At 38.6% G+C, this 23,786-nt stretch overlaps 2 protein-coding genes across 5 annotated transcripts in view; one reads left to right on the top strand and one right to left on the bottom strand.

Annotated features, from left to right (window-relative positions):
* SMC6 (structural maintenance of chromosomes 6) overlaps nucleotides 1–23,786 on the bottom strand; it is a 411,043-nt gene that overhangs the window by 37,033 nt on the left and 350,224 nt on the right. The window lies entirely within an intron of this gene.
* GEN1 (GEN1 Holliday junction 5' flap endonuclease) lies at nucleotides 1,658–23,650 on the top strand. 4 transcript variants are annotated; one of them, XM_075497876.1, is made up of 14 exons: nucleotides 1,658–1,800; nucleotides 5,717–5,914; nucleotides 7,719–7,905; nucleotides 9,174–9,350; nucleotides 11,005–11,115; nucleotides 13,498–13,571; nucleotides 14,106–14,197; nucleotides 15,035–15,185; nucleotides 15,303–15,339; nucleotides 15,439–15,519; nucleotides 16,853–16,983; nucleotides 18,806–18,867; nucleotides 19,410–19,553; nucleotides 19,787–23,650. In XM_075497876.1, exons 2-14 carry the CDS (start codon nucleotides 5,754–5,756, stop codon nucleotides 21,244–21,246), a joined length of 2,868 nt encoding a protein of 955 aa, XP_075353991.1. In that variant the 5' UTR covers nucleotides 1,658–1,800; nucleotides 5,717–5,753; the 3' UTR covers nucleotides 21,247–23,650. The 4 variants fall into 4 exon arrangements, with proteins under 4 accessions (XP_075353991.1, XP_075353992.1, XP_075353993.1 ...); XM_075497877.1 differs by lacking the exon at nucleotides 1,658–1,800 and having other exon boundaries at nucleotides 5,776–5,914; nucleotides 7,769–7,905; XM_075497878.1 differs by lacking the exons at nucleotides 1,658–1,800; nucleotides 5,717–5,914 and adding an exon at nucleotides 5,933–5,969 and having other exon boundaries at nucleotides 7,769–7,905.

Here is a 23,786-nt window from a genome sequence, read left to right as displayed (position 1 = left end):
TGTTATAGTAGAAAAGTATTTACCCTGTTAACATCAAAGCATAGGAAAACAGAGGCTGCATCCACTGGAAGCAACATGCACTGGTGCCCACCCATGTTCCAACTTAACCAATAGCATATCTTTCCACAGTTTCCATCGCAATGCAGTTCTACAACTGTTTTCCCCTTTCCCTACCCGGCCAGTCACAGTCAGCCTCATCCAGAGCAGACACAACCAACCTACTGCCACCAAAACCACTCCACTGGCTTTCTAGCAGCCTTGTGTTGGCCTGGTGTCCGTGTAACGTAGGAAGCAGCTGCCACCCAAAACATCCACTTGAACCACTCTGCACCCCGACCAGTTACAACCTGGATTGTCTTTCATCCAGTTAGCAAAACAGAGGTAGAGAGAAGACATCAGAGCAGGCCTATGGCAGGATGAATGCAAGACATGAGAGGAAGCACAGGGTGAAAGAAGGGAAGAAAAGAGTTGTGGTCTTCTGCTGATGTATGGCACACTACAGTTGTTTAAGCAGACACGACGACAGTGGTAAATAAATCACAAATTAACTCTAGTGGTTTATAATAACGAAGGAGGGGAACGTACACTATCTGTTGTACTCAAAAGGCACGTATTTCAGAGAATCAAAGTCAGAAGCCTAGCTTCATAGACAGCAGTAGAGTGCTGTATATCTTTCGGGGCTATCCGAGCCGGACATCCCATGTTATCAACTACATGACTCTGACATTCACAACTCCCCTCCGAATATATCCACAGCCAATGCATAAGAAGTCCATACCATCCCATCTAGACACTGGAGAAGCACTGAGACAAACAGCAGCACAGAAGGCAGCTCCACTGCCTGTATGGGGAGGCACAAAGGAAAGAGGGGGCAGAAATCTCCACCACTCGCACCTCCAACCCCACGGTTACCTCTTGCTTGGCCCAACAGTTTCTCCGGACGACCTGGAAGCATCCACTCACCTCCCAGAGAAGCGACACCGGCCCATCCGTAGCTGGAAAGCCCGGGCAGCAGGCGCTCCCCGGTCCTTACCAGCTTCCCGCCTGCCTTCACGGCGCTGGCTGCCGTCGGGCAAAGCCGGGCACCCGGCGGGGAGCCCCCATACCAGGCAGAGCAACCATGCCGGAGAGCGGGTGACGAAAGCCAGCTCCGAGCGCTAACGTGCCCCCGCAAAACCACCTGCGTAAACCACCCCGCGGCGCGGGCAGGATCAGCGCGGCGGGGCGCGGGGCTCCCGGCCCGACCCGGCACTACGCTGCCCTGACACAGCGCGCCGGGGCGGGGGCAGACGCCGCCGCTACCCTGCGACCTCCCTTCCTCCCTCCCAGCCGCCCCCTGCTCCTAGAGAGTAGAAGCGCGCCCAGCCACTGCAGCACCGGCCTCCAGGGCCCCTCACCCCACACAGGCCGTCGGCCCCTCACCCTACCTCTCCTCAGCGCCAACGCCGCCGGCGGCAGCGGGGCCGTTACAACCGCCGCAAGCTCAGACCCGGGAAGGTCCCGAGCCCCGCGCGGCGGGAGGCTCAAGCCAGAGGCAGCCCCGCCACCCGGGCGCGACGGAAGGGCCGCCGCGGGGCGGGGCGCGGCGCCTGCGCGCTCCCGCCCCCCGCCCTGAGGGGGCCGTTTCTGTGCGCCCGCCATTTTCGGGAGGGCGGAGCTGCTTTGCCGGCCGTGCCCGCCGTTGGGGCTGCGGAGCGCGGCGCGGGTGAGCGGCCCCGGGCGTTTCTCTTCCTCCCCTTCTCTCTGCTGTGGGGGCCTCGGGAATTAGCGGCTGGGCCTCCTCCGGTCTCAAACCGGGATGTAAGTTTCTACTAATGCTTGACTAGAGACCGGTTCCCACCTCGCCCGGCCGCGCTTCCCCTCCCCCCCCCCCCCCCCCCTCCGCCCCTCCTTCATGCAGCCGCATTCGCTGAGGAGGTGTCGGCAGCCTCAAGGCGCCACGGCCTCGGCTCCGTAGGCTTCCGCTCGCGGGAGGGAGCGTTGCGGGAGAGGAGGCTCCCAGCCCCAAATCGGACTCGGGGTGTCAGGCCTGCAGTCCTCTTAGCGGGCAGGGAGAGCCCTCCAGAAGGCTGTGCGCTTCATAGCGGGCCAGGGAAACGTCTGTTCCTGTCTGTGTGGTGCATTATTATCTCTCGCTCGCATCAAGGCGGGAATTTTAAATGCCTGTACTCAAGATGGCTGTGTGTCTTGTTATTTCGCTTTCAGGCAACTTACCGCTTTTGTTTTCTTCTCGGGGGAAAAAAACCGTAGGAGGTTGAGGAGGATTCTGTGAATGCTGAAGCATGCCACTGCTGTGCTTCAGGTGCTCGGGTTTATTGGCAAAGCTGTGCCAGGTGCTGGCGTGTCGCAGTAGGGCGGAGAGGGAGTGGGAGAGTTGTTAAAAACGTGTCGTGGGCTTTCTTCTTTTTTTCTTCTCTTTTTTTTTTTTTTTTTCCTTTTTTTTTAAAGGCATCTGGGTCAGACATAAAGCATATGCTTGGCAGTTCTTTGCAAGCTACCTTGGCAATGAGTGAAAACATATCTGTATGAACTAAACCAGTGTAAATGTCTTCTGTAGTTGTTTTCAAGTAGCTGGCTTACTTTTCTGGCTGTGTAAAAAAGCTTTGTGGAGTAGAATATAGTCTTAAAACATGATTTATAAAATATAAAAGCTATATAGCTATAGCACATCCTGGCCCAATGAGAAATTGAGAAGGTTTTGTGTGGGGTTTTTTTAGTTTATATTTCCTGTCAATGATCTTATAATAGCATGGTGTCTTCAGTGATTTGTAAGTATATGAAAAAAATCAGGTTCAGTCTCCCTTCTTTGGAAGTTACCATCTTTCTAAGAAGACTGGAGGCTTGTGGTGAACGAAGCTTCTCAATAGACAGATCATTCCTATTGAAAGTAGTAGATCTGTTTGCATACAGGATCCAGATCTAAATATTTTACAGAATACGCTCAAAAAAGCAAAGACTGGCAGGTCTGACAGGCTTTCATAACTGAACCTTAGATATATATTGAATGGGAGTAAAGAAAACTTCTGTCCTCAAATAACAATACTTTATTATCTCATAATGAAAAAAAAGTAGGGTTTTTGTAGTTTTCAATTTTTTGTACTTATTTTTTTCTTTATTATTTGTAATCTTATGGAGCATTAAGTGTTTGTATTTGTCCTGGTTTCGGCTGGGATAGAGTTAATTTTCTTCCTAGTAGCCGGTATAGTGCTGTGCTTTGGATTTTAGTATAAGAATAATATTGATAACACGCTGATGTTTTGGCTGTCGCTAAGCGGTGTTTACACTGGTCAAGGATTTTCCCCCCTTCAGCTCCCCATGCTCTGCCAGGTGCCCAAGAAATGGGAGGGGGCACAGCCAGGATAGTTGATCCAAACTGACCAAAGGGCTATTCCATACCATATGATGTCATGCCCAGTATATAAACTGGGGGGAGTTGGCCGGGGGGTAGCGATCATTGCTCGGGGACTGGCTGGGTGTCGGTCGGCGGGTGGTGAGCGGTTGGGCTTTTTTTTATATATATTTTTTCCCTTTTTTTCCCTTCCCTTGGGTTTTGTTCCTCTCTCTCTCTCTCGTTGTTTTTTTCCCTCTCATTATAATTCATTATTATTATTACTATTATTTTGTTCCAATTATTAAACTGTTATTATCTCAACCCACGAGTTTTCTTACTTTTGCTCTTCCGATTCTTTCCCCCATCCCACCGGGGGGTGGGGGGGGGAGTGAGCGGGCGGCTGCGTGGTGCTTGGCTGCCGGCTGGGGCTAAACCACGACAGTATTGTATTCATCTTTCCTGTTAATTAAGTACCACATGCCATTCCATAACAGTATTTGGAAACCAACTAACACAGTTTTTATAAAAATGTGTATTGATGTAGACTGGCAGAAACCAAATGATAACATCAAAAAAGACATTTCCTTTTTTTTGCTAGGTGTTCTCTTGTTAAACCCCCCTGAGGCTGAGTATCACACTTGTCTTTTGAGAAGGTTTGGATACCTTTTGTTAGCCTTCCCTATGCATCAGAGATGTTGATCAACCTGGACTTCAAGAAACTATGCCATGTCTTTGCATGCTTTATTTGTATTTTTAACTCATTTTATGTGCTTCAGGTATAACAATAACAAAAGCAATGCATTATGCCTTGTATGCATACAACTGAAATAGGTTGAGTGATTGACATAGTTAAAGAAATGGATTAGAGAAACATGATTTCCGTTGAAACTAAATCTTAACATGAGAACTTGATTTAAAAACAACCTGGAATTTCTACAGTGGCAGAAATGACGTATCATTGATTAGCTACCTTGCTTTAAAACAGTTATAGATTATAAAACAACGCACCCTACGAGACAGGCTTGCTGTTCTGACAGGCTGTGATGGTGTTAAATGTGGAAGTTTGCTGAATTTAATATGGCCGTGTTCACTAGAGGCCGCAAGGTGGCATGGCTCTTCATGTGTCTTAAGCAGATCTCAGAGCACAGGTAGCTAGCTCATCTAGTCATTTATTCAAAGGAGGGTTTTATTTTATCCTGAGTAGTTTCAAACTCAGGATGACAGAAATACAAAGAATTCCAGATTTTATTTGATTTTTATCTTCTAATATTGAGGCAGAAGAGGGAAAAGTAGAGAAATCAGCATGAGGTAGACTTTGTACAATAAGACAGTGCAGGCATAGATTGGTATTGTGAGGGGGAAACGCAGAGTACGTGTTAGAGGCCTTGTATAGAAGTGCAAGGTATGAAAACGAGAAGAATGATGAAAAAGGAATGAAGGAAAGGAAGAAAATTAAATCCAGTAATGGGGTGGCATGGAGAATAGAGGTATATAAGTAAAGTTAAAGAAGAGACAAAGGGATATACCACCTAACAGGTGAATGTTTTCAGCTGGTGTTCATGATAGGTAATGCCAGTCACACAATACCGAAATTAAAATAGTAAAAACATACACACTGGTGTGTTTCTGGAATCGCAGTGTTATAAATGTCAGAATGTTTGTTGGAAGGGACCTCCGGAGGTCAGTAATGCTGCTTCCCTGCTCAGAGGGCGACTTCCACCGGTATTGGATTAAACCAGTAAGACAGTATGCTGGCTGGATGTTGAAAATCTCCAAGAATGGAGATTCTGCAACCTCTGGGCAACCAGTGCTGCTGTACCCTCTCTCATTTTTTTCCTGAAGTCCGACTTGAATTTCCTAAGCCATAATCGGCGGCTGTTGACCCTTCTTATATCATCTTGGAATACTAAGGAGAATTTAAGTTCTGTCATCACTGTAAATATTCCTCAAGTAGCTTTAAGCTACTTCTGTTTGAACAGAAACATTTTAATGTGAATCCTACCACTTCAGATGAGGAAGTAATTCCCTCAATAGGTGTGGTTTTTCTTTGTTTTTAAATAAAGCTTGGGTTGTGCGTATGTAAGGGACACATGAGACTTGGAAATTAAATTTTTTTTTCTTCCTTTTTTTTCCCCCAACTGAGTTTGCTTTTATTTATGTTCAGGCTATTAGCAATGAAAATGTACAGTCCAAAGAAGGTATTTAGTAATAAACCATCTGTGAACTGGAGTCACTACACACTTAGAAGGCTTGATTGCAAGTGTTCTTGGCTCATAAAAGTAAAACTGTTAATGACGAAATATTTATTTTCCAAACCTCACGTTCATGTTATGTCATACGTCATGTTATATTCTGAAAGTATTTTATTTTGCTTGGTCTTCATAGCTAAAACCTTCGTGCTGACAACAAAGAAGCTAGAACAATGGGAGTGACTAATCTGTGGCAAATCCTTGAGCCTGTGAGACAACCTGTCAACTTGAGCAGTCTCAAAGGAAAAACACTTGCTGTTGATTTAAGCCTGTGGGTTTGTGAAGCACAGACTGTTAAAAAGATGATTGGAGTAGTTACCAAGCCCCATCTGAGGTATGGTATCCATAGAAATTATTGTAGCCAAAAATCTTGGAGCTGTATATTTTAGGTATGGTACTTATTCCAAATTTAAGACTACCTCCCAAATTGATATGACTGTGTTGTTTTGATTCTGTTATTATAGCTTCTGCTATGTATGTAAAGGGTTTGAAGCGAAGACTCAGTCATACTGGCTGAACTCAACTTTATGCTTGTGTACAAATAGAAGTTCTTGGGCCCAGCCTACCTTGTGTTGAAGCCTTAACTGTAGATAAGGATTAGATGGATATCAGCAGAACCATGTTTGTCTTACTGTGACATAGCACTGTGTGATATACAGATTATCAAGGAACACAAATCAACATGCTAATTCCTATATATTTCTGAGGCTGTGTGATAGAAGGTAGTATGGGAGTTTCAACTGTTTATCACAGCAGTTTGGATGCTAGTCAATTCCGAGCATACTGAGAGTCATGCATACTCTAGCCTGATCTGGCTTATAAATTAAAATTCTAGTTAGACCTCATGTTGAATTCCATATGTTTAAATAATTCTTCAGGCTTATGTGCAACTTTGAAGAATATGTATATTTTTAATTTAAATGAATCACATACTTAAGGGATGAGCAAGTATAAGCAGCTGTAACTTCAAAGCACTGTTTTCTGCAAGTGGTGCTGACAAAAATGAAAATATATACAAATTTTCATAAATGAGCTGTTGTTGGTTAGCTCAAGAATACTGCGTTACTAGCTGCTCTTAGATGTTCCTGTGGCTTCTGTTGAATTCAGCTGATATTTCATATCACCATCTTCTGAGAATAATTTCTTAATAGGTTACGCTTGTGACCTCAAATGGTTAATTAACTAAAACTTGAAGCATGACCAAAGTCATTACTTCCCTCTGATAGGATGTCCGGTGTGCAACGGAATGGAAGTATCAGTCCAGATCTCTTATGCTGCCTTTCCAAAGCAAGACAAAGGGATGAACAGATTTCTACCAAAAAAAGAAATGTTTTCAGTCAGCTCGAAATTAAATTGTTTTGCTAAGTATTTTAGGGAAACTTATTGCAAGTGATTGATTTTTATATCATTTGTGAAAATAGAACTAGCCTCAAAAGATCAGCTTATCCTTTTTTACCAATAGCAAATGTACAAAATTAAATCTAAAGTAATGGTCTTTCCATGTCAGTCGAAGAGATATAAATGTTTGGTCTACTCTTTTTGAAAGGTTGATCCTGGAATTACTGGAAAAAGCATGTGCTGTCTGATATTACTGCTCTCAATTTTACTGTTGTAGACCAAATAGTTATTATTGCTCCCTTGCAAAATTCCACCTGTCAGCGATGCTGGTTTGCATATGAAATAAATTGGCATGGTAATGGTATCTATGGATCTCTCTAATACCACAGCATTCAGTCACTTCAGAATCTGATGTACCTGTATTGATAGACTTGGGATTAAAATCTGATACAAAAGAATTAATGTGGATATATGTTTGGAAGCAGACTTTGCATATTGAATGTTTTTTATTAAGCCTTTTACATTTGCTTACGTCATTACACCTAGAAAAGATCTTTTTTGTCCTTGAGTGGTATTTTCTTGGGAATTTTGTAAAGCTATTACAAGTTCATAGTAAAACAACTTCAACCGAAGTCAGGGATATAGATAAAAGGTTTGTTAGCTTGGGGGTGAGGGAATCATAAAAGGTGGAGAGAAAGCTAGGATTGTTCCTGGGGTAGGCTGAAGGATATAAGGAAAACATCAGAAGAAATTGGGCTTTGCTAATTCTGCAGCTTATGGAATACCTTGCTTTATTACAGAAACCTTTTTTTTCGGTTCTCTTTCTTAACATCAATGGGAATTAAACTAGTGTTTGTCATGGAAGGAGAGGCCCCCAAGTTGAAAGCAGACACCATGGGTAAGAGGAACGAGATGCGCTATGGACCTTCGAAGAAAGTTGGAGCTGCAAGAACAGGGAGATCTTTATTTAAGGCTATTTTAAAAGAGGTGAGTAATTGAGGGCTATGTTTCAGTATTTTATTATAGGAAGAAATATTATAGTATAATATTTTATTATACTATATTTCAGTATTATGGGAAGAAATCTTAACCAAATTAAATACAAGAACTTGAAAGAATTAATAGTTTTCTACACAACAAATTTCAACAGTATTTTGAGTTTTGAGGAAACGTGCCTTCAAAATTGGGCCTTACACCATCTGTTAACTGTTGTTGTAGAAGAGAGACAATGTCAGTTAGAATAGTTTTCTTGTTTGCTATGTTCCTGTGCATGTTATGCTGTAGTGAGCCACAGTCATAATTGAGTGTTTATTACAGAAATTCATCTTCCTTGTTCTTTTCTAGTGTTAGTATTGATACTTTTTTTTCTAAATTGGGGTAAACGTGAAAATTGCAATGTGTTGTGTACCTATGCAAGCTAAGCTAGTGTGTTTTGAAGGGGAACACACAATTGTTTTGTAACCTAGAGCTATGATTTGGTAAACTAGCTGAGTAGCTAAGAGGATACACTTGTTGGAAACCTACTGAATTAGGCTAAAAGGAAGATCATATAGTCATCTTGGTATAGATGGTTGAGACAACTCTGGTTGCAAAGACCTCCTATTCAGTAATTTTCTTCTTCATTCATTGTTGCAGATATTTAACCATTTTTGTCTATTCAGAATTTTATGAAATAGAATTTAGAGATGGTCGTGGCTTCAGTAGGTTGAGTGTATCAATTCATGTTTTATTCTTAAATTCTAAAATAAATTCTTTTTTCTGAAATTTGTAAGCAGTACATATGAGTATATATCAGAATGTCCTATACTGTGGTCCAGTCTTACTAGGCCAAAAGTACTGTACTTTCATGCTTGATATTCTCGGGGAGTCTGGCGTCTGTTGAGAGATGTCTGTGCTAGCCCAGTATTACTACTTGAGTAAACAGTGTTGCTTTACAAAGATAAATATTCCTTTGTTATTCTTCTTTTGAAAACATCCTAAATATCTATTTAAAGTGTAAAGATTTTTGTGAAGGAGTAACCATTAATCATGCTGTGTTCAAGTCCTGTAACTAATACTTTGCTCTTAGTTGGGTATTTCTTTTGACTGTTACGGTAAACTATATTTCTCCTAAAGCAGTGCTTGTATTGATGTAGTGTTCTATAGGCAGTGCAACAGTAGTGGTTTTTGTATACACTTGGGTCTGAGAAAATGCATGCTAATAAGTGGATCTAATTCAGCATTCAATCTCTTTCCTTTTGAATTCTTTCTTTTAGTGTCTGGAACTGCTGGAGTGTTTAGGTGTCCCTTGGGTTCAAGCAGCTGGGGAAGCAGAGGCAATGTGTGCCTACCTAAACGCAAAAGGACACGTCGATGGCTGCATTACCAATGATGGAGATGTCTTCTTATATGGAGCTCAAACAGTTTATAGGAACTTTGCCATGAATGCTAAGGTAATGTACCTCATCCTGTTCCCACCCTCTCTTTAGACTCTTCCCAAAAATGTAAACAGAAAGAAGGAACTTGAAACAATTACTTAGATTGTTATTGCACTTACCCTCTAGTAGTTGGGTTTGTTTAAAATAGTACTTTTAAGATAGGGACGTTTTGTTTGATTCACTGGCAGTCCATGTATTGGATGTGAGAGCAAAAGAACTGAATTGAAGAACACTATGGTATTGCTGACTGTGTTTGTAGTGTCCTGTGATGTGTAATAGAAAGCTAAGTAGCAAACTTTTTCTTTCCCCTTTCCTTCTCTACAGTGGAGAATTTGAGTGAAATAATTGATTCCTATAAGTTTACCGTTAGGGCATATGGGAGTCGTCAGCCTCCTGGGTCTAATAATGGTGTTCACACACTTGTATCTTACAGGTTTGTTTTATTATTGATATACTTACAATTAATACTATTAGTCTCCAGTTGAGCATGAATAGGGTAGGGATTGTACATCTGTATCATAATCAATTGTCGTGATTGTTCAAAAAAACAAATCAATTTATGACCTTGAGCTGAAGCGTTCACTTGTTAGGAATGCAATTTTCCAGAATTGGCGAAAGGTAACCCCAAATTTCCATAATTTGTACTTTCTCTATAAATCAGAGAAAGGAATGCATGTGTTCTGTCTGGTGGATCTAACGAAAGTGGAGGAAAAATGATACTGGGGTTGGAATTTTAAATAATGTTCATCTGAAAGACTTGTCCAGAAAATACCTCAGTAATAGGAGAAAATAAATAGAACAGAAAAAAAGCACTATGAACAAGTAATTTTTTAAAAAATAATTAAAGTTGATGGAAGATTATTTGCTTTGATGGCACCGTGTTTGGGTTTTGTCTTGACCCAGTTCTTTTCTTTCATTCAACTTCCTTGTCATTTATCACCAAAAATGAAGGTGGCCTCAATCTTTGAGGTGTACTTTGTTACGTATCTAAGTCAACATAAAAAAAAAAATTCTGTGAGTGTGTGTGTGTCAGGTGTATCTGTTCCAGAAAACTGGATTATTTGGGGTTGTTGGGTTGTGTGGGTTTTTTGGTTGGTGGTTTTTTTTTTCGGGGGGGGGGAAGCAATGTTCTGTGTTTTGATTCATGTAAATCTTGATTTCATGTTGGTGTGTTAGAGTCCCTCTACCCTTCAAAGCTTCAGGTGTTCCTTTAGCTCATGTCTAATATGCTAGGTAACATTTTAATTTTTTTTTTTTTAAGCTCAAGTAGCACATTAAAATGTTTACATGGATTTTGAAAACTGCAGTTCCTGAGATGACTTACACAGCTGCTATTACTAGATAATGTTCATTATGCCACACTTTTTCTACAGGTAGTAAGCAATAAAAACACCCCTTGGCTTGTTTAGGTTCTTTCAACAGTTGATGCCCATACTTACAACTTGAAGTTCCAGAACTGTAGTTATTCATGTGGTGTCCATGCATTACATTATAAATTTTAATTGCTGCCTTTTTTTTTTTTTGCTATCAGACGCATCTTATGGGATAGACCCATTTCCTGCAGATGTGGGTGAACAGGAGTGGATAAGCAATCACAACTGAATGTGACTCAGGGCAGTTCCTTCCCTGATGTTAGAGAAATAAAATGTGCGATAAATTTCTTTTGCAGGATCCACTTCTTGACTGTTACACAGTGTCCTCTATTAAGGAGAAGCTTGGTTGTGACAGAGAGTCTTTGATTGGGCTAGCTGTTCTTCTGGGTTGTGATTATCTTCCGAAGGTAAGCAATATAATTATTTTTTATTCGGTACTTATAGTTTATTGTTTTTCAAGATGGTGTATCGAGGGAGACTTGTGCATGCTGACAAAACTGTATGCAATGCATGATTACTCAGATCTAGTGGAAGATGATGCTTAGTAAGTTACTGTAAATTTTATTTGTGAAGGCTTAAAGATAATCAAAATGTTTTATGAACATTAATCTTTCAAAACTGCTATGTATTATTCCAAACTTTTATATAATGGAGGTGAAGACAGAAGTTTAGATGTTGATTACTTTGAGCAAACATGAGAACTGAGTTGTTTGCCAGGATACTTTTAACCCACTCACGTTAAAGTACATCCCTGGCAGAGGAGCTGTGGAGAATGAGAAAAAGCAGCTTTGTGCTGTTTGGAATAGTTAGTAGTGGTAGTTTTGCATCGTAGTTATTAGTAAAACCAGTTCTGGATGCAGTTTGGATATATCCCCTTTTAGTTCTATCATTTGTAAATATATGATTTATGAAGAAGTGGGAGTCACCTGTTTGAAAGTTTGCCTAATGAATGAAGTGAGAGGGATCTCACTCGTTACTACTTTACTTCTGGGGGGGTGTTTTTTGTGTGTGTGTGTCCGTCCCCATAAGCTCTTGAATTTTTTTTGGAGACTTTGAACAGAAGCCGTTGTAATGGCTATTTGAAACAGAAAGGAAGTGGGATGAAACTTGATTTCCATACAGATCATCATACAGTGACTTCAGGCAACAGTTGCTCCCATTCAGGCTTGCAGTGGATATCTAGTTATTCTTAAATCACTGTTTTCCAATTTGATAAAACTGTCCTTTTAAACAACTGATACTGCTGAAAGAGCAAATAGCTCTATTTTTTTTTTTCCCTTGAAAGACTTGCTTCTGTTATAGGAATCTTTAAAGAGTTCATTATTATTATCAATATTACAAAATAAATGTATGAAGAGAGAGGGAGTAGAAAAAATAGTGGCTAATCAGTGGATATTGTAATGGAACTAGCAGGAATGCCAAGCTCCTGGAATGCCAAGTTCTTGCATAGTCCTAAAGCAACACGACTATGTGATGCCAGATAGGACTTTTGAGTTACTGCAGCCCAGCAAAGTGGATAAAGATAGAAACTTCTAAGGAAAGCTGAATTACAGGGAGTGCATTAGGAATGGGGATTGGCAGAACAGATAAACCAGAATACCACTCTATAACTGCACTTACTTTGTTGAATATATATCAAAACGATGCTTTCCTTGCAGAAGCTGAATATCTGACTCTCTGCCTGGGTGTCTGGCTGCAGTCCAATGCAAACTTCTGATTAGTTTTGAATGTATGTTTATTTCATATGGTTGCATATATTCAGTTCAGCCATTACAACTGAATAAAAATAAGCTATAGATTTATTTGCAATAATGCTGTAGAAAGCACACTCAATACGATCTTTATATTCAACCGTACTGATTTGTGGCAAAATAGAGTAAGGATTGAAAAAGGAACTGGAAAAGCAGTATGTACATTTTAAATCATTATGGTTGTTTTGAATCAACTGACTTTCACTCTTCAGTATGTCTAGGGGTTACTACAAAGTTCTGGACTTCAGTCCATGAGCTAGGTTCCAGAAAATGTTTGCTGTTCTTATCTAACTATTATCCATAGTGGTAGTCCCTTTTCCTATAAAGGACATGCATACTACAGATGTAATCATGGAATAAATATCAAAATCAAACAAGCAATTATTGAAAGGGAGGGCAGGAATTCTTTGGGTTTGTGGTTTTATTGGGGTTTTTAATTATGCTCTTGCACTTCTTGTCACCTCTCAGAACTGATTTTGCATAAGTGCTTGAGGTCTTCAAATTTTCAAGTTGTTTCTGTTGCCATAAAGCATCTCTTTCCTGCAAGTGAAAGCTTTTTGCCAGGTTTCTTCTGTCTCTTAAGTTCTAGCCTTCTGACTCTAAAATCCAAAAGATCTGTCTTTGTCTTGTCTTTCCAAGAAAATCCTGAAAAGTTTCAGCTGTCTGGCAGTTAGCTGGCAAGAATGTTACCAGTATTTTATATTGTTGTACTGTTGCAGATAGCAAGAAGGAAAACAAAACAAGCAAAACCTCTCTTCCTATTGTTTTCTACTACCTTCTTTCTCTACCTTATTTTATCTGAGCTGCTATTGAGCGTAAGAACATTTTATGCAGCTTCTGTGTTACACTGGTAGTACAGCTGTGATCTGTCACCTTCTCCTACTTTAGAACATGGTCAAAAATTATTTTTCTCAATTTATTCTCAACATCTGGGATCATTTTGGTCATTTCTCTACATAATGTTATGAAGGCAGTTTTTATGAAAATCTGAATTCTTTGTTTTTCATTAAATAATGTTTCATATTTCTGTCTCTGTAGGGTGTTCCAGGAGTTGGGAAAGAACAAGCTTTAAAGTTAATTGAGACTTTACGAGGTCAAAACTTATTGCAAAGGTAAAGTGAAAATTTATGTTGTCTGATGAAATACTTTGATTTTATTCAAAGACTTGCTGGTATGTACTTCAGCTCCAACAATGTTTGTAATACTTTAATTTGTGGGGAAAGGGGGAAGAGATTACCACATTCCTTACTTTATATTTGCTAAATGAATTATGTGTTTTGCTAGGCAAGCTTCTTAATTGTTTTAAACATTAGCTGGCTCCTAGCTCTTGAGCTAGCAGATCTACGTTGATATATTGGAAAGGAAGTCGTAGGGACTGATGAGAGACTTTTGCTGATTTTTGATGGTGTTGTGGATCAGGGCATGAGATACCAAATGCTTTCTATGTTTGTTATCATAATGTATGATTGTTGGATTTCTAGTATTGACATACACAATGTACTTTAAAAAAAAATCTATTTCATAAATTAGAAAACTCTGTTTCTTGGGTAGATGCCTGAGAAGTATAAAGGGAGTATTTTTCAGTGTTTTATTTTAAGTATGAAAGTTAAAAATATTTCTTAATCCTTTTAATATCATCCTCTTAGGTTTGAGCACTGGAAAGAACAATTTCAGTATGATAATAATCCACCTTTGGTGGTTAAAAGGGTAACTCACTGTTCTGAGTGCCATCATCCAGGTCAGTGTGAAAAGCGCTGAATTTTATTTTTAGCCCAATTGTTTACTTTTTATTCTGGGTGTGTGGGGTGGGGGTGGTGGGTTTTTTTGTTTGGTTGGGTTTTGGGGTTTTTTATGACTAGCATTAGAAACTTTTCTTGTCATTCAGCTTCTGGGCTATCTTCACATTTTTAGTATTGTGTACGTGTATCTTTATATAAATATTTTTGAGGCTGGGGACTACCTTTCTTCAAATGTGAAACTAGTTGATAGCAAATGGAATGTCATCACAGTGCTGTTGTGTGATGCCATATATTTGCCTTTTTAACATTATCAGTAAAGAAAGTATGCTATATGGACAAGCAACTATTTTTTCAGTTGCCTGAATTGGGCTTGCATCAAGAGGACTGAATCCATTAGCATTGCTGGCTTTTGCTGCAGTGTTTTCTTAAAAATAAATTAGTTTAAGGAACCTCATTTTGATAGCATCTTTGATCAGTGAACTCATTCAAACCCATCGCTTGGAGAAGGAAAAACTTGTTTCAAATATGTTACTTTATATACATTTGTCAGGATGTCACAGACTACTTCTGTAGTTTTTAGTTAATAAAGTCTTCAGCATAAGGTCTGAAACTGTTGGGAGAAAAGTCTTGGGGAACAAAAAAAGTAAGCTTGTTTGTACTTGTCAGGTTTTGCTATAGATATATAGGTACAGCTAATGCACTCAGATCTGCTTACAGCTACTATTCGTGTCAGATTCATATGTGTTCTGAGTTTTGTATTTGTACTATTAGCTTTGTATATTTGGAGATTTTGGAAACCTCTTTTCTCCTCACACTTTGTGCATCTGCTTCTATAGGATCTTACAAGGAACATGAACGCAGTGGATGTAAACTCTGTGAAAGCACTAGATACTGCAAACCCAATGACTCCAAATACTGCTGCCCTTGTGAATGGCATCACTTAGAGCGAGTGAAACAAGCAAGTGCAGTGGAGGACAATATCAGAAAGTAGGAATGTCTTGCAAATTGAACTGCTTTTCCCTGCATTCATGTGCAGGGTGAGCATTTAAATTCTGCATTTTTCCCATGTGTATTCAGTTCCTAACACATTTGTTTTACCTGCAGAAAAGCTAACAGTTGTGAGGGCTTTCCATTCTCTGAGGTAACAAACAAGCCTATTTAAAGATTAATGTTTCCAATCAATTAATTGGAATTTCAGTTTTCTGCCCTCTCTTAAACTCTTTTTTGTTTTTATCTCAAGGTTATCCAAGAATTTCTTGTAAACAAGAATAAATTGGTCAAGATAAAGGAATGCCAAAGGCCAAATTTATTGTCTTTTCAGGTATGTAACAAAATACTGGTTATTCAGCTCTGTAGTTTTTTGTTTATTGGTAAGGAAGGCACCTATGATGATTTTGATCTTCACTGGTAATTTTACTGGAAAGAAGAATTAAAGGATCTTACTACAATCTTAATATACCTCAGTTTTTGAAAGTCTAAAATTGGAGACTTTGAAGAAAATCAGTTGACGTAAATAGGTACGTAGAAAAGTGGAAGAAAGAGAACTCAGAAAAAAGGTCACTTGCCATTGCTTTGTTTTTGTCCAGTATGACTAGATTGGGTTGCTGAGTGCTGCATTATCTATATAGTGTATAAAGTACTATATGGTTATATGAGATAATATTTACTTCAGGGATGTTACCTTTTTTGTTTTCATCCACCTTTCATTGAGGTATTGACAGGTACAGCTCTTGTTTTTACTTGTGCTTGTTTCATACTGACACAGTGCATATAGGGTAACTAACTTTGGGTATTATAGCAAGTCATGATTGTGGACTTTTTCTAACATTAAACTTTCTTTTTAATTATTTTTTTGGTATGGAGATAACTAGCTTCTATATATAACAAGCAGAAGCGGCTTTTATTCTGAATGTTGTCTGTTTTCCCAAAAACAGATAGCAGGCTTATGTTTAGCACAGTACTACCAGCTTTCAAGTTCAGAGGCCCTTTAATTCGAAGTGGATAAAGCTCAAAAGTGGTTTAGCTTATTTGTCTGTCCATGGAAGGAAGGTTAAATATCCTGTGGGACTTCTTTTGGGGGAGGAAGGGGGGTTGGTGGGCTGATATTAATATATGAATGTTAGCATTGTTTTCTAAGAATGATTTTTATTTGCTGATATTAATATATGCATGTTAGCATTGTTTTCTAAGAATGATTTTTATTTGGTTTTTTATTGGTGAAAGCAGATCTCTTTCCTTTTCAGGGACTGATGACAGTGTGAGAATTGTGTAGCATAATAGACCGCTGTTGAGCAATGTAGCTTTAATGAAAATCTGTGTTCATCCTTCTCTCACATGCAAAATGCATAATTTTCACAGCTCCTTGCATAGCTGATCTGAATCTGATCAGGTGTTTAGCAACTGTCTTATTCCTGCTGCTGCCACTACACAACTGTTCCCTTGGCTTCTTACTGACAGCTGATGAATCTGCCCTGTTACAGATGATTGTTCCCTCCCTTGGCAGTGAGATATCGTTAGGCATTACACTAATGTATAGAAGTGTTCTAGATATTTTAAGTATTTAGTCCTGTGTCCCTACTACATATCTGTCTAAGCATGATAGCTAACAAAATAATAAAGATTTAAAGTTTGGGGTTGTTTTTTTATACTAACAGATATTTGCTTCTGAGAAGATGGAATGGACCAAACATTACGCTTGTAAGAAACTATTAGCACTATTGACACGTTATGATATGATCCAGAGAAAATCTGGATACATTGATTCAAAACAACTGCAGGCAATACGGTAATGTAGCTTGATTTCTGGAATTTAATATGTTTACTTCTGCTGGAGGAAAATCATGTTTTTTTTTCCTTTTTTATGGAAAAATAATGGGTTTCCTCCATCTCCATTTTAAGCCTTGTGCTTATTTTGAGTAGAGGTAAAAATTTAGATCCGTACACCAATTCTTTTACTACAGCTGCATAAAGTAATACATATAGCAGTTTCCTGTCATTCTAACTGACAAAGCCTGCTTTTTCCTATGCTTACTTTCTATTCTGTTTCTTTGGATCTGCACAGGAGATTTAGCATTATAGGTTTGATCCTCTGCTCAGGTTCTTAGCAGAAGTTTAGTTGACTTCTGTGATTCAAAAAAGAGCCTGGGCTTAGAAATGAGCATCTGCGGATTCAGTCATGGTCTCTGATTTTTTTATCAGACCTACCAACTGTTGTAGTATATCTCTGATGAAATCATTGGCTTACGGTTCTATTCTGCTTCCCCTTCTCAAAACAACATTTTCATTCAGAACTGCTGCATTTAGGAATATAAAAATGGCCCAGTATCCTGTTAGTAAAAATGGATATGCAGGGGAAAAAACAAGATGAGCATGTAGAACAACTTTCCCCTAGAATATTTTCTCACCATCCAGGTTTCTGTTACTCAGGGGTGTTCTGAGCCAGAATTAGTACCTTCTTATTCTATCAGCCCTCAATTTTTTTTTTTTTTTTTAAATCTAATGATCTAATCTTTTCTTGAACATATGTAAACTTTTAGAATGTACAGTGCCTGTTGGCAAATCTGAACTTAACAATTCCCTTCCCACAGTGAAGTTACTGATTTTAACTTTAGTGTCTGACAGTTTCATTTCCCAATGAAACCCAAATTCCCCCAAAAAAATTCTTGTATTGCAAGAAGTAATACAAATTCTTGTATTACAAATTAGAGTATTGCTTAGTAGTTTTTCCATGTTCCTTGATGCTGTTCAAGATTTTATAGACCTTAATTTTGGGGGACAGACAGACAGTCAGTAGCAATGTGATAGTATCTCTTCTGGGTTGATGTGTCATAGTCTGTTAAATTATTACTTGCAGAGAAGCTGTTCTATTCAGTGTTATCTTTCAAAAGAGTGGAGAGACTGTTTGGGGGCTGCTTTTTAAACAGATTGGCTAGATAAATTACCAGCATTTACCTTGATGAATGAATTAATTGACATCCTCTGTTTATAAGACTTTCTAGTGTTTCAAGAGTTTAAAAGACAGATGCATGCTCTAGAAGATTTCTTTTGTTAACAAGTGTTTAAAAACTCAGTAATGATTCAGCAGGACCTTCTTCACACGTAGGAACCTATTAAACTGGGGTGTAGATGATGTTTTCAGAAAAATCTCATAAAAACTGTCTGTCCCTGCTCAGTTCATGTCTTATCTTCCTTCATGCTCTCATGCAAGAGATATAAATGACCCTGTCTGGACATTCAGAAAATTACTGTCTATGGCAACAGCCTTCTCTGTGGCATTAGTTGAAGATATCCAAACTGATGCTTGTAGGAGTCTGTGTTACGGTTGTCTGTTACAGAATAGCTTTTTGATTTCTTGTTATGCTCCTCTGTGCTGTATCATTAAAAAAATAAAAATGTTTCAGTACTCAAATCTAGGCCCAAAATTTTACTGTATAACTTACACAAAGAAATAGTGTATTTTTTAAAAGGTGTATTATTTCACTATTACAAGAATATTTTTTCCTCCGAATCATTACAAATTTGAGTATTGAAATATTTTTAGATAACTTATATTTTTCATTTCCTGTTTAAACAAAACTCATTTAATGAGCTTCTTTTTGTTCTTACAGGATAGTCAAGACACGCGTTAAAAACGGAATTCCTTGTTTTGAAATTGAGTGGCAAAAACCAGGTTGGTCTGGTTTCTATGTACATTATGGAACAAAACAGTTCATAGAAAAAGAGAAAAAAATGCTTTAAAGAGGAAAAGAGTTTGACAACATTATGAGGAAATGAAATGTGGGTGAGATTGGAAACTGTTCTATGAAAACAATAGAAAATGTGCATCAAATTTCACATACCCTGAAAGTACAAGCAATGCTTTTAAAAAAAAAAAAAAATCTACCTAGAAAGCAAGGGACTTGGTGTTCAGGTACTTTTTCTGGTACCTAGACTCTGTATTTCATATCTTATTTCACTATGTACCCGAAGCTGTGACTGTTTACTAGCTAGAAATTCCTATATGCTGACAGACTTCTACCTTTAATGTGCCCATTTGTGTGAGGAGACTGGCAGAAAGAAAAAGACTTTACTTGTAGCTAAATCTCAAACATTGTACTATTGACCTTTTTATGTACTTTCTTTGTACTCAAATCTTTTGTTCTTTGTTTTTCTTTTTCCCTACTTTGATACATGCGTGTATACACCTCTAACGTACATTCATTAATTTTTTAGAACATTATGTTGATGCAGAAGATGAGCCTGTGGAGTTGTTTGTAGTCACAGTAGAAGAGGAGTCTTTGTTTCAGGCTGCTTATCCTGATGTTGTTGCCCTTTATCAAGTGGAAAAGTCAGAAGTTCTGAAGAAGAAACAGAAAAGTAAGTCCAAAAGCTTATTGCTTATGAACTTATGGGTTTTGCCAGAATACAAGAAGCAAAAGCAAAAAACATTTCTCCCACTGTTGAGCAGTAGTGTTTTGTCAAGATCAGGGCATGATATCTTGCAGGGACTGTGCTTTTATCTTGCCATTTTATAGTTTAGCACTTAGGAAGTCTGAACTGTGGTTAATATGCCATTTTGATATGCCCTTTTTTTTTTTTTTTTTCTCCAGACAGGAAAGACAGACCAAAAGAAAAGGAATTACCGAATGTTTATGATGAAGTTAGCGATCTTCTATCTCAAATGAATTTAAAATCTAGGTGTGGAATTCTTCCTGTGCAAGACTCCATGTCAGATATAAAAACTCCCCCGGAAGATGAGATACACCAGAGAAGTACTGAGTCAAAAGATGTAGTGTTAGCTGCAGCTTCCTGCGTAAAAACTGTTCATATGCCAGTGTCGGCAGCTGCTCTTCCTCTGACTGCATTGCCTTACTCGCTCTTACAGAATACATTGGCTGACTCATCCGTGTTGCCAGCACGATTTACTAAAAATTCAGGGATATCATCCTCTTCCTCTGTAACAGCTCGTCTACAACGGAGCAGTATTGATTGGGAAGGAACCTTCTTCAGCGCTTCACCAGCCCATGGGGGTGATACCTATGATCCTGCAGCTGACTTAACTACCTGCATAAAACACTTGCATCCACTAGGTCATGAAACAGTAAGAAATAGCTCAGAATATTCTGATGCTCCGCAGTCTGATCAACATAATTCTGATAGTGCGGATGATTTGGTTTCAAATGGTGCTATGGGACAACTTCAGCAGTGGTCTTTAAGTGAGCGAATACTTAAGAAGACTTCCATTCCATTAAAACCTTTGTTGTCCGAAGATGTAATGCACCTGGAGTCTTTGAAATGTTTTAAACAAACAAAAGAAACATTGAATCCCGATAAAGATTATGTCTCTTCCTCATGTCAGTTAAATAAACCAGTGGAGGAAAGTAAAAATGTGCTATCGGAAAACTATGCAAGGGAATCCAGCGTACACATTTATCAAGATCAGTACAAAAAAGCTGACAACCTGGCTGAAATGATGCAAAAAGACCATAATATCAGCAGTTCAACATCTCTAGCACTCAGTGGGCAAACAACAGAGACGCTGCATCCTGGGTATGAAATGCTTCCAGTGTCTCAAAAGCCAGCAGATATTGTAACTGGCTGTCACATTAAAAAAGCTTGTACTCAAACTACTTGGAAAACTTCTTTTAAAAAGAGTGTGTGTCAGAACAGATGTTCTTCTAGTGAAGACAGTGATGATGGGAACAGGAATAAAAATCTGATTTATGCGCAGCAGAAAAGGCAACTGAACCCTGGTCACTTTAAAAAATGTTTTACAAAGAAAAGCAGTAACATTACTAGCAAAAGAACAAACAGTGACTCAGCCCTTATAATTAAAGGGAAGAAGAAAAAGACTAATTTAAAAAAAGCTGGTAATAGTTTCTCATTGCAAGATTCTCCAAAACCATCCTCTGTAGGGGAAGTTAATTGTTCCCAAACTCCAGAGCAACCATTTGAGAGCTCAGGTTCTGGTCCCATGCAGCAAGCCGAAAGTGCTGTTCTGACTTACACATGGGCAGACAGTCCTCTTCCCCTGTCTGAAAGACTAAAAGGAAGAATCAAAATCAATTAGGTTGTCCATAAAATAGATTATGATAACAATTAACTCTGAACCTTCTTACAGAGTTCTTTCTCAAAGTTTCTGCAATATGCTCTATCAATTTTAAGTGGACACAGCTTTGATTAATAAGGAGTGCTGTGAAATACTGCATACTGGAGCTAAAGTTTGAAACGAAAATGTTAGCAAAAGTACCAAATAGCTGATTGTAGGCAAGTGCCAGTTATTCTGGACTTGATTACACTCTGAACTTGATATATAAGCATCAGGATGTAGTATACAAGGGAGCAGGGAGGTTTATTTATGAAATAAGATAGTTTTTTTCCTAGCAAATTGAGGATTTTGTGTACAGCTATTAGTCCTTCTGCTTATAAAGCAGACTTATTAAAATAGTGCCTGCACTGCTGTTGGATATTCTTAATAAGGCAAAGTGATACAGCTCTTTCCAACTGAAATTATCCATTCTGCTCCACTAACTTAATTTTGCTAGTTTTAAAATGGGTTTTCAAGTCCTGGGATGCTGGTTGTGTTGATTATCTCTGAAGGACCAGACAGAGACACACAGCAGATGTACCTTGCAGGGTAGATAAATTTATATCTGCCATGCCCTATAATAAACTGTTGTTTGAGTGCATCTTCCAAAGAATGGAATAAGCCATGGAAGGATATTCTAGTTTTGTAACTGTCATATCTAATATTTAAGGAAATTTGATAGCTGTTTGATTAAAACATTTATAGTTTGGGGCATTTTTTTCTTAAAGATGATATAAAATCCCATCTAACACTAACTTCTTCTTATAATAGAATGAAGGTTAAATTACAGAAAATCAAAATCTAATTATGATATCGCAGATTGTTTGAATGATATCATGTAACATTTGTTTTTAAAGGGGGAATACAATTACATTTTTGAAGGTGTTCTTCCTACCTCTTTAATATAGAAGCAATCTCTGTTCATGCACGAAAAAAAGTTGAATTCAACAGCTTATTAGAAAATGCCTCCTTGCCTGCGTTTAAGTGTTCATAACTTCTTCTATGGACCAACCAGAAGGAAGGTTACTCTTAACAAGATAAAGGTTAACAATGGAAATTTAGAATATCCACGCCTTAATGAAGATATCAACTCTTTCTTCATAAAGGCCAAGGCTTTAAAAGTTAGGAAGCTAAATTCCAGATGTGTTTAAGGAAGAAATAGGTAGTCTATAGATAATACAATCTGGAATTAGCCAAAATGGTAGTTTCTTATTTTCCCTATATAGGCAGATGGAGAAATTTGTTTTATAATTGACTTTCCAAATGAGAAATCTATTATGGAAATGAGCAAAAAATCCAAAATTTTGGAAACTTATTTTCAGTTTTGAAGGTGCTCTCTCTCTTCTGGAGACTCTTAACCACCCGCCTTGCTGATGGGTAGCGAGAAGAATAGAATTGTTAAGGAGAAGAGTAGCAGTCACCTGGGGACCATAAATGGAGAGATTTCTTACGCAGTGGTCAGTATTGGAGAGATCAGACCATTTTTTGTGGAAAAACATTGTTATCGGTTATGTATGATTCTTTTTCCTTGCTCCTGACTTTGAATACTGAAAGTTGGGATCAAGAGTTTGAATTTTCCTTAATAAAAATGCCAACATCATGTGAATGACCTCACTTTTGTTCCCTCCCAGTGTACAAGAATGCACTCTCTTGTTGGAGGGATCATAAAGTTTCACCCACAGTGAAATGTTTCTGTGTTTTAGGGTTTTGTTTAGAATTGGGGGGCAAGGTTTGAAGGGCTTTTGTTTGTTTTCCAAATCTGGCTGGGACGACTGCTTTAATGGATGATTCGCTGAAAATACAGTGCCAGAATTATGACAAGTTCATGTTTTGCAGATGATGGAAACCAGAAATGAGATATAATCATAAGACATTAAGAACTGCAGAAGAAAAAAGAGATGCTATGTTGCTGATACTGCTACAAATTAATTTGGTTTCATAAGTACAGTTCAATCATGAAAAGCAGAAAAATTTCAATTTTTTCATTTACAATGCATCTCAATTTTGTGCCAGTCTTCTGCTGCTGTAGAAGCAGCAATAGATGTGAAAACAACTGTATAGGATGCCCTCTCTCATTTAGGCTGTAGCTGCTCACTGCAGCAAATAAACACAAGACCTTTTATCATTGGGGGTGACTGTTGCTTGAATTAAACTTGTGATTTGTTACAGAAGGCATATTACGGTGTTTAAAGTGTTTTGATTTCTCATCTTTCTGTAATTTACTCAGTCTAAGGATTAGGGGTGATTTTTCTTCTTTGGAACTGTTTTTACCGTTCCAAAGCTGACTGCTTTGCAACCTCTCACACTTGTGAAGATGATGTTTAAATAAATTGAGTGGGTGTAACAGGTAACTTTCTTCTGCAGGAAATATTCCTACAAGATTATGTTAAACTGGCCCTAAGTATAAATGAATGTGATGCATCAGCCTGGTGACCCTGTTTTCATTTATCAGCTGTTTGCTCAGCCCAAACAGGCTCTATCAAGGTGCTTCATCTAAAGTAATAAAACCATACCTACTATGG

Source organism: Mycteria americana, chromosome 3 (genome assembly GCF_035582795.1).
Source record: "Mycteria americana isolate JAX WOST 10 ecotype Jacksonville Zoo and Gardens chromosome 3, USCA_MyAme_1.0, whole genome shotgun sequence".
Taxonomy (NCBI): Eukaryota; Metazoa; Chordata; class Aves; order Ciconiiformes; family Ciconiidae; genus Mycteria; species Mycteria americana.
The sequence above is the reverse complement of the archived record's forward strand: the minus strand, read 5'-3'. Positions and strand labels throughout refer to the sequence as shown.

Bases quoted from the DNA above. Each gene is read 5' to 3' on its own strand.
- GEN1 (XM_075497876.1), top strand. From the start codon at position 5,754: ATGGGAGTGACTAATCTGTGGCAAATCCTTGAGCCTGTGAGACAACCT. The intron at 15,520-16,852 runs GTATGTAACAAA...TTATACTAACAG, and splicing joins CAAATTTATTGTCTTTTCAG to ATATTTGCTTCTGAGAAGAT. The intron at 16,984-18,805 runs GTAATGTAGCTT...TTGTTCTTACAG, and splicing joins AAACAACTGCAGGCAATACG to GATAGTCAAGACACGCGTTA.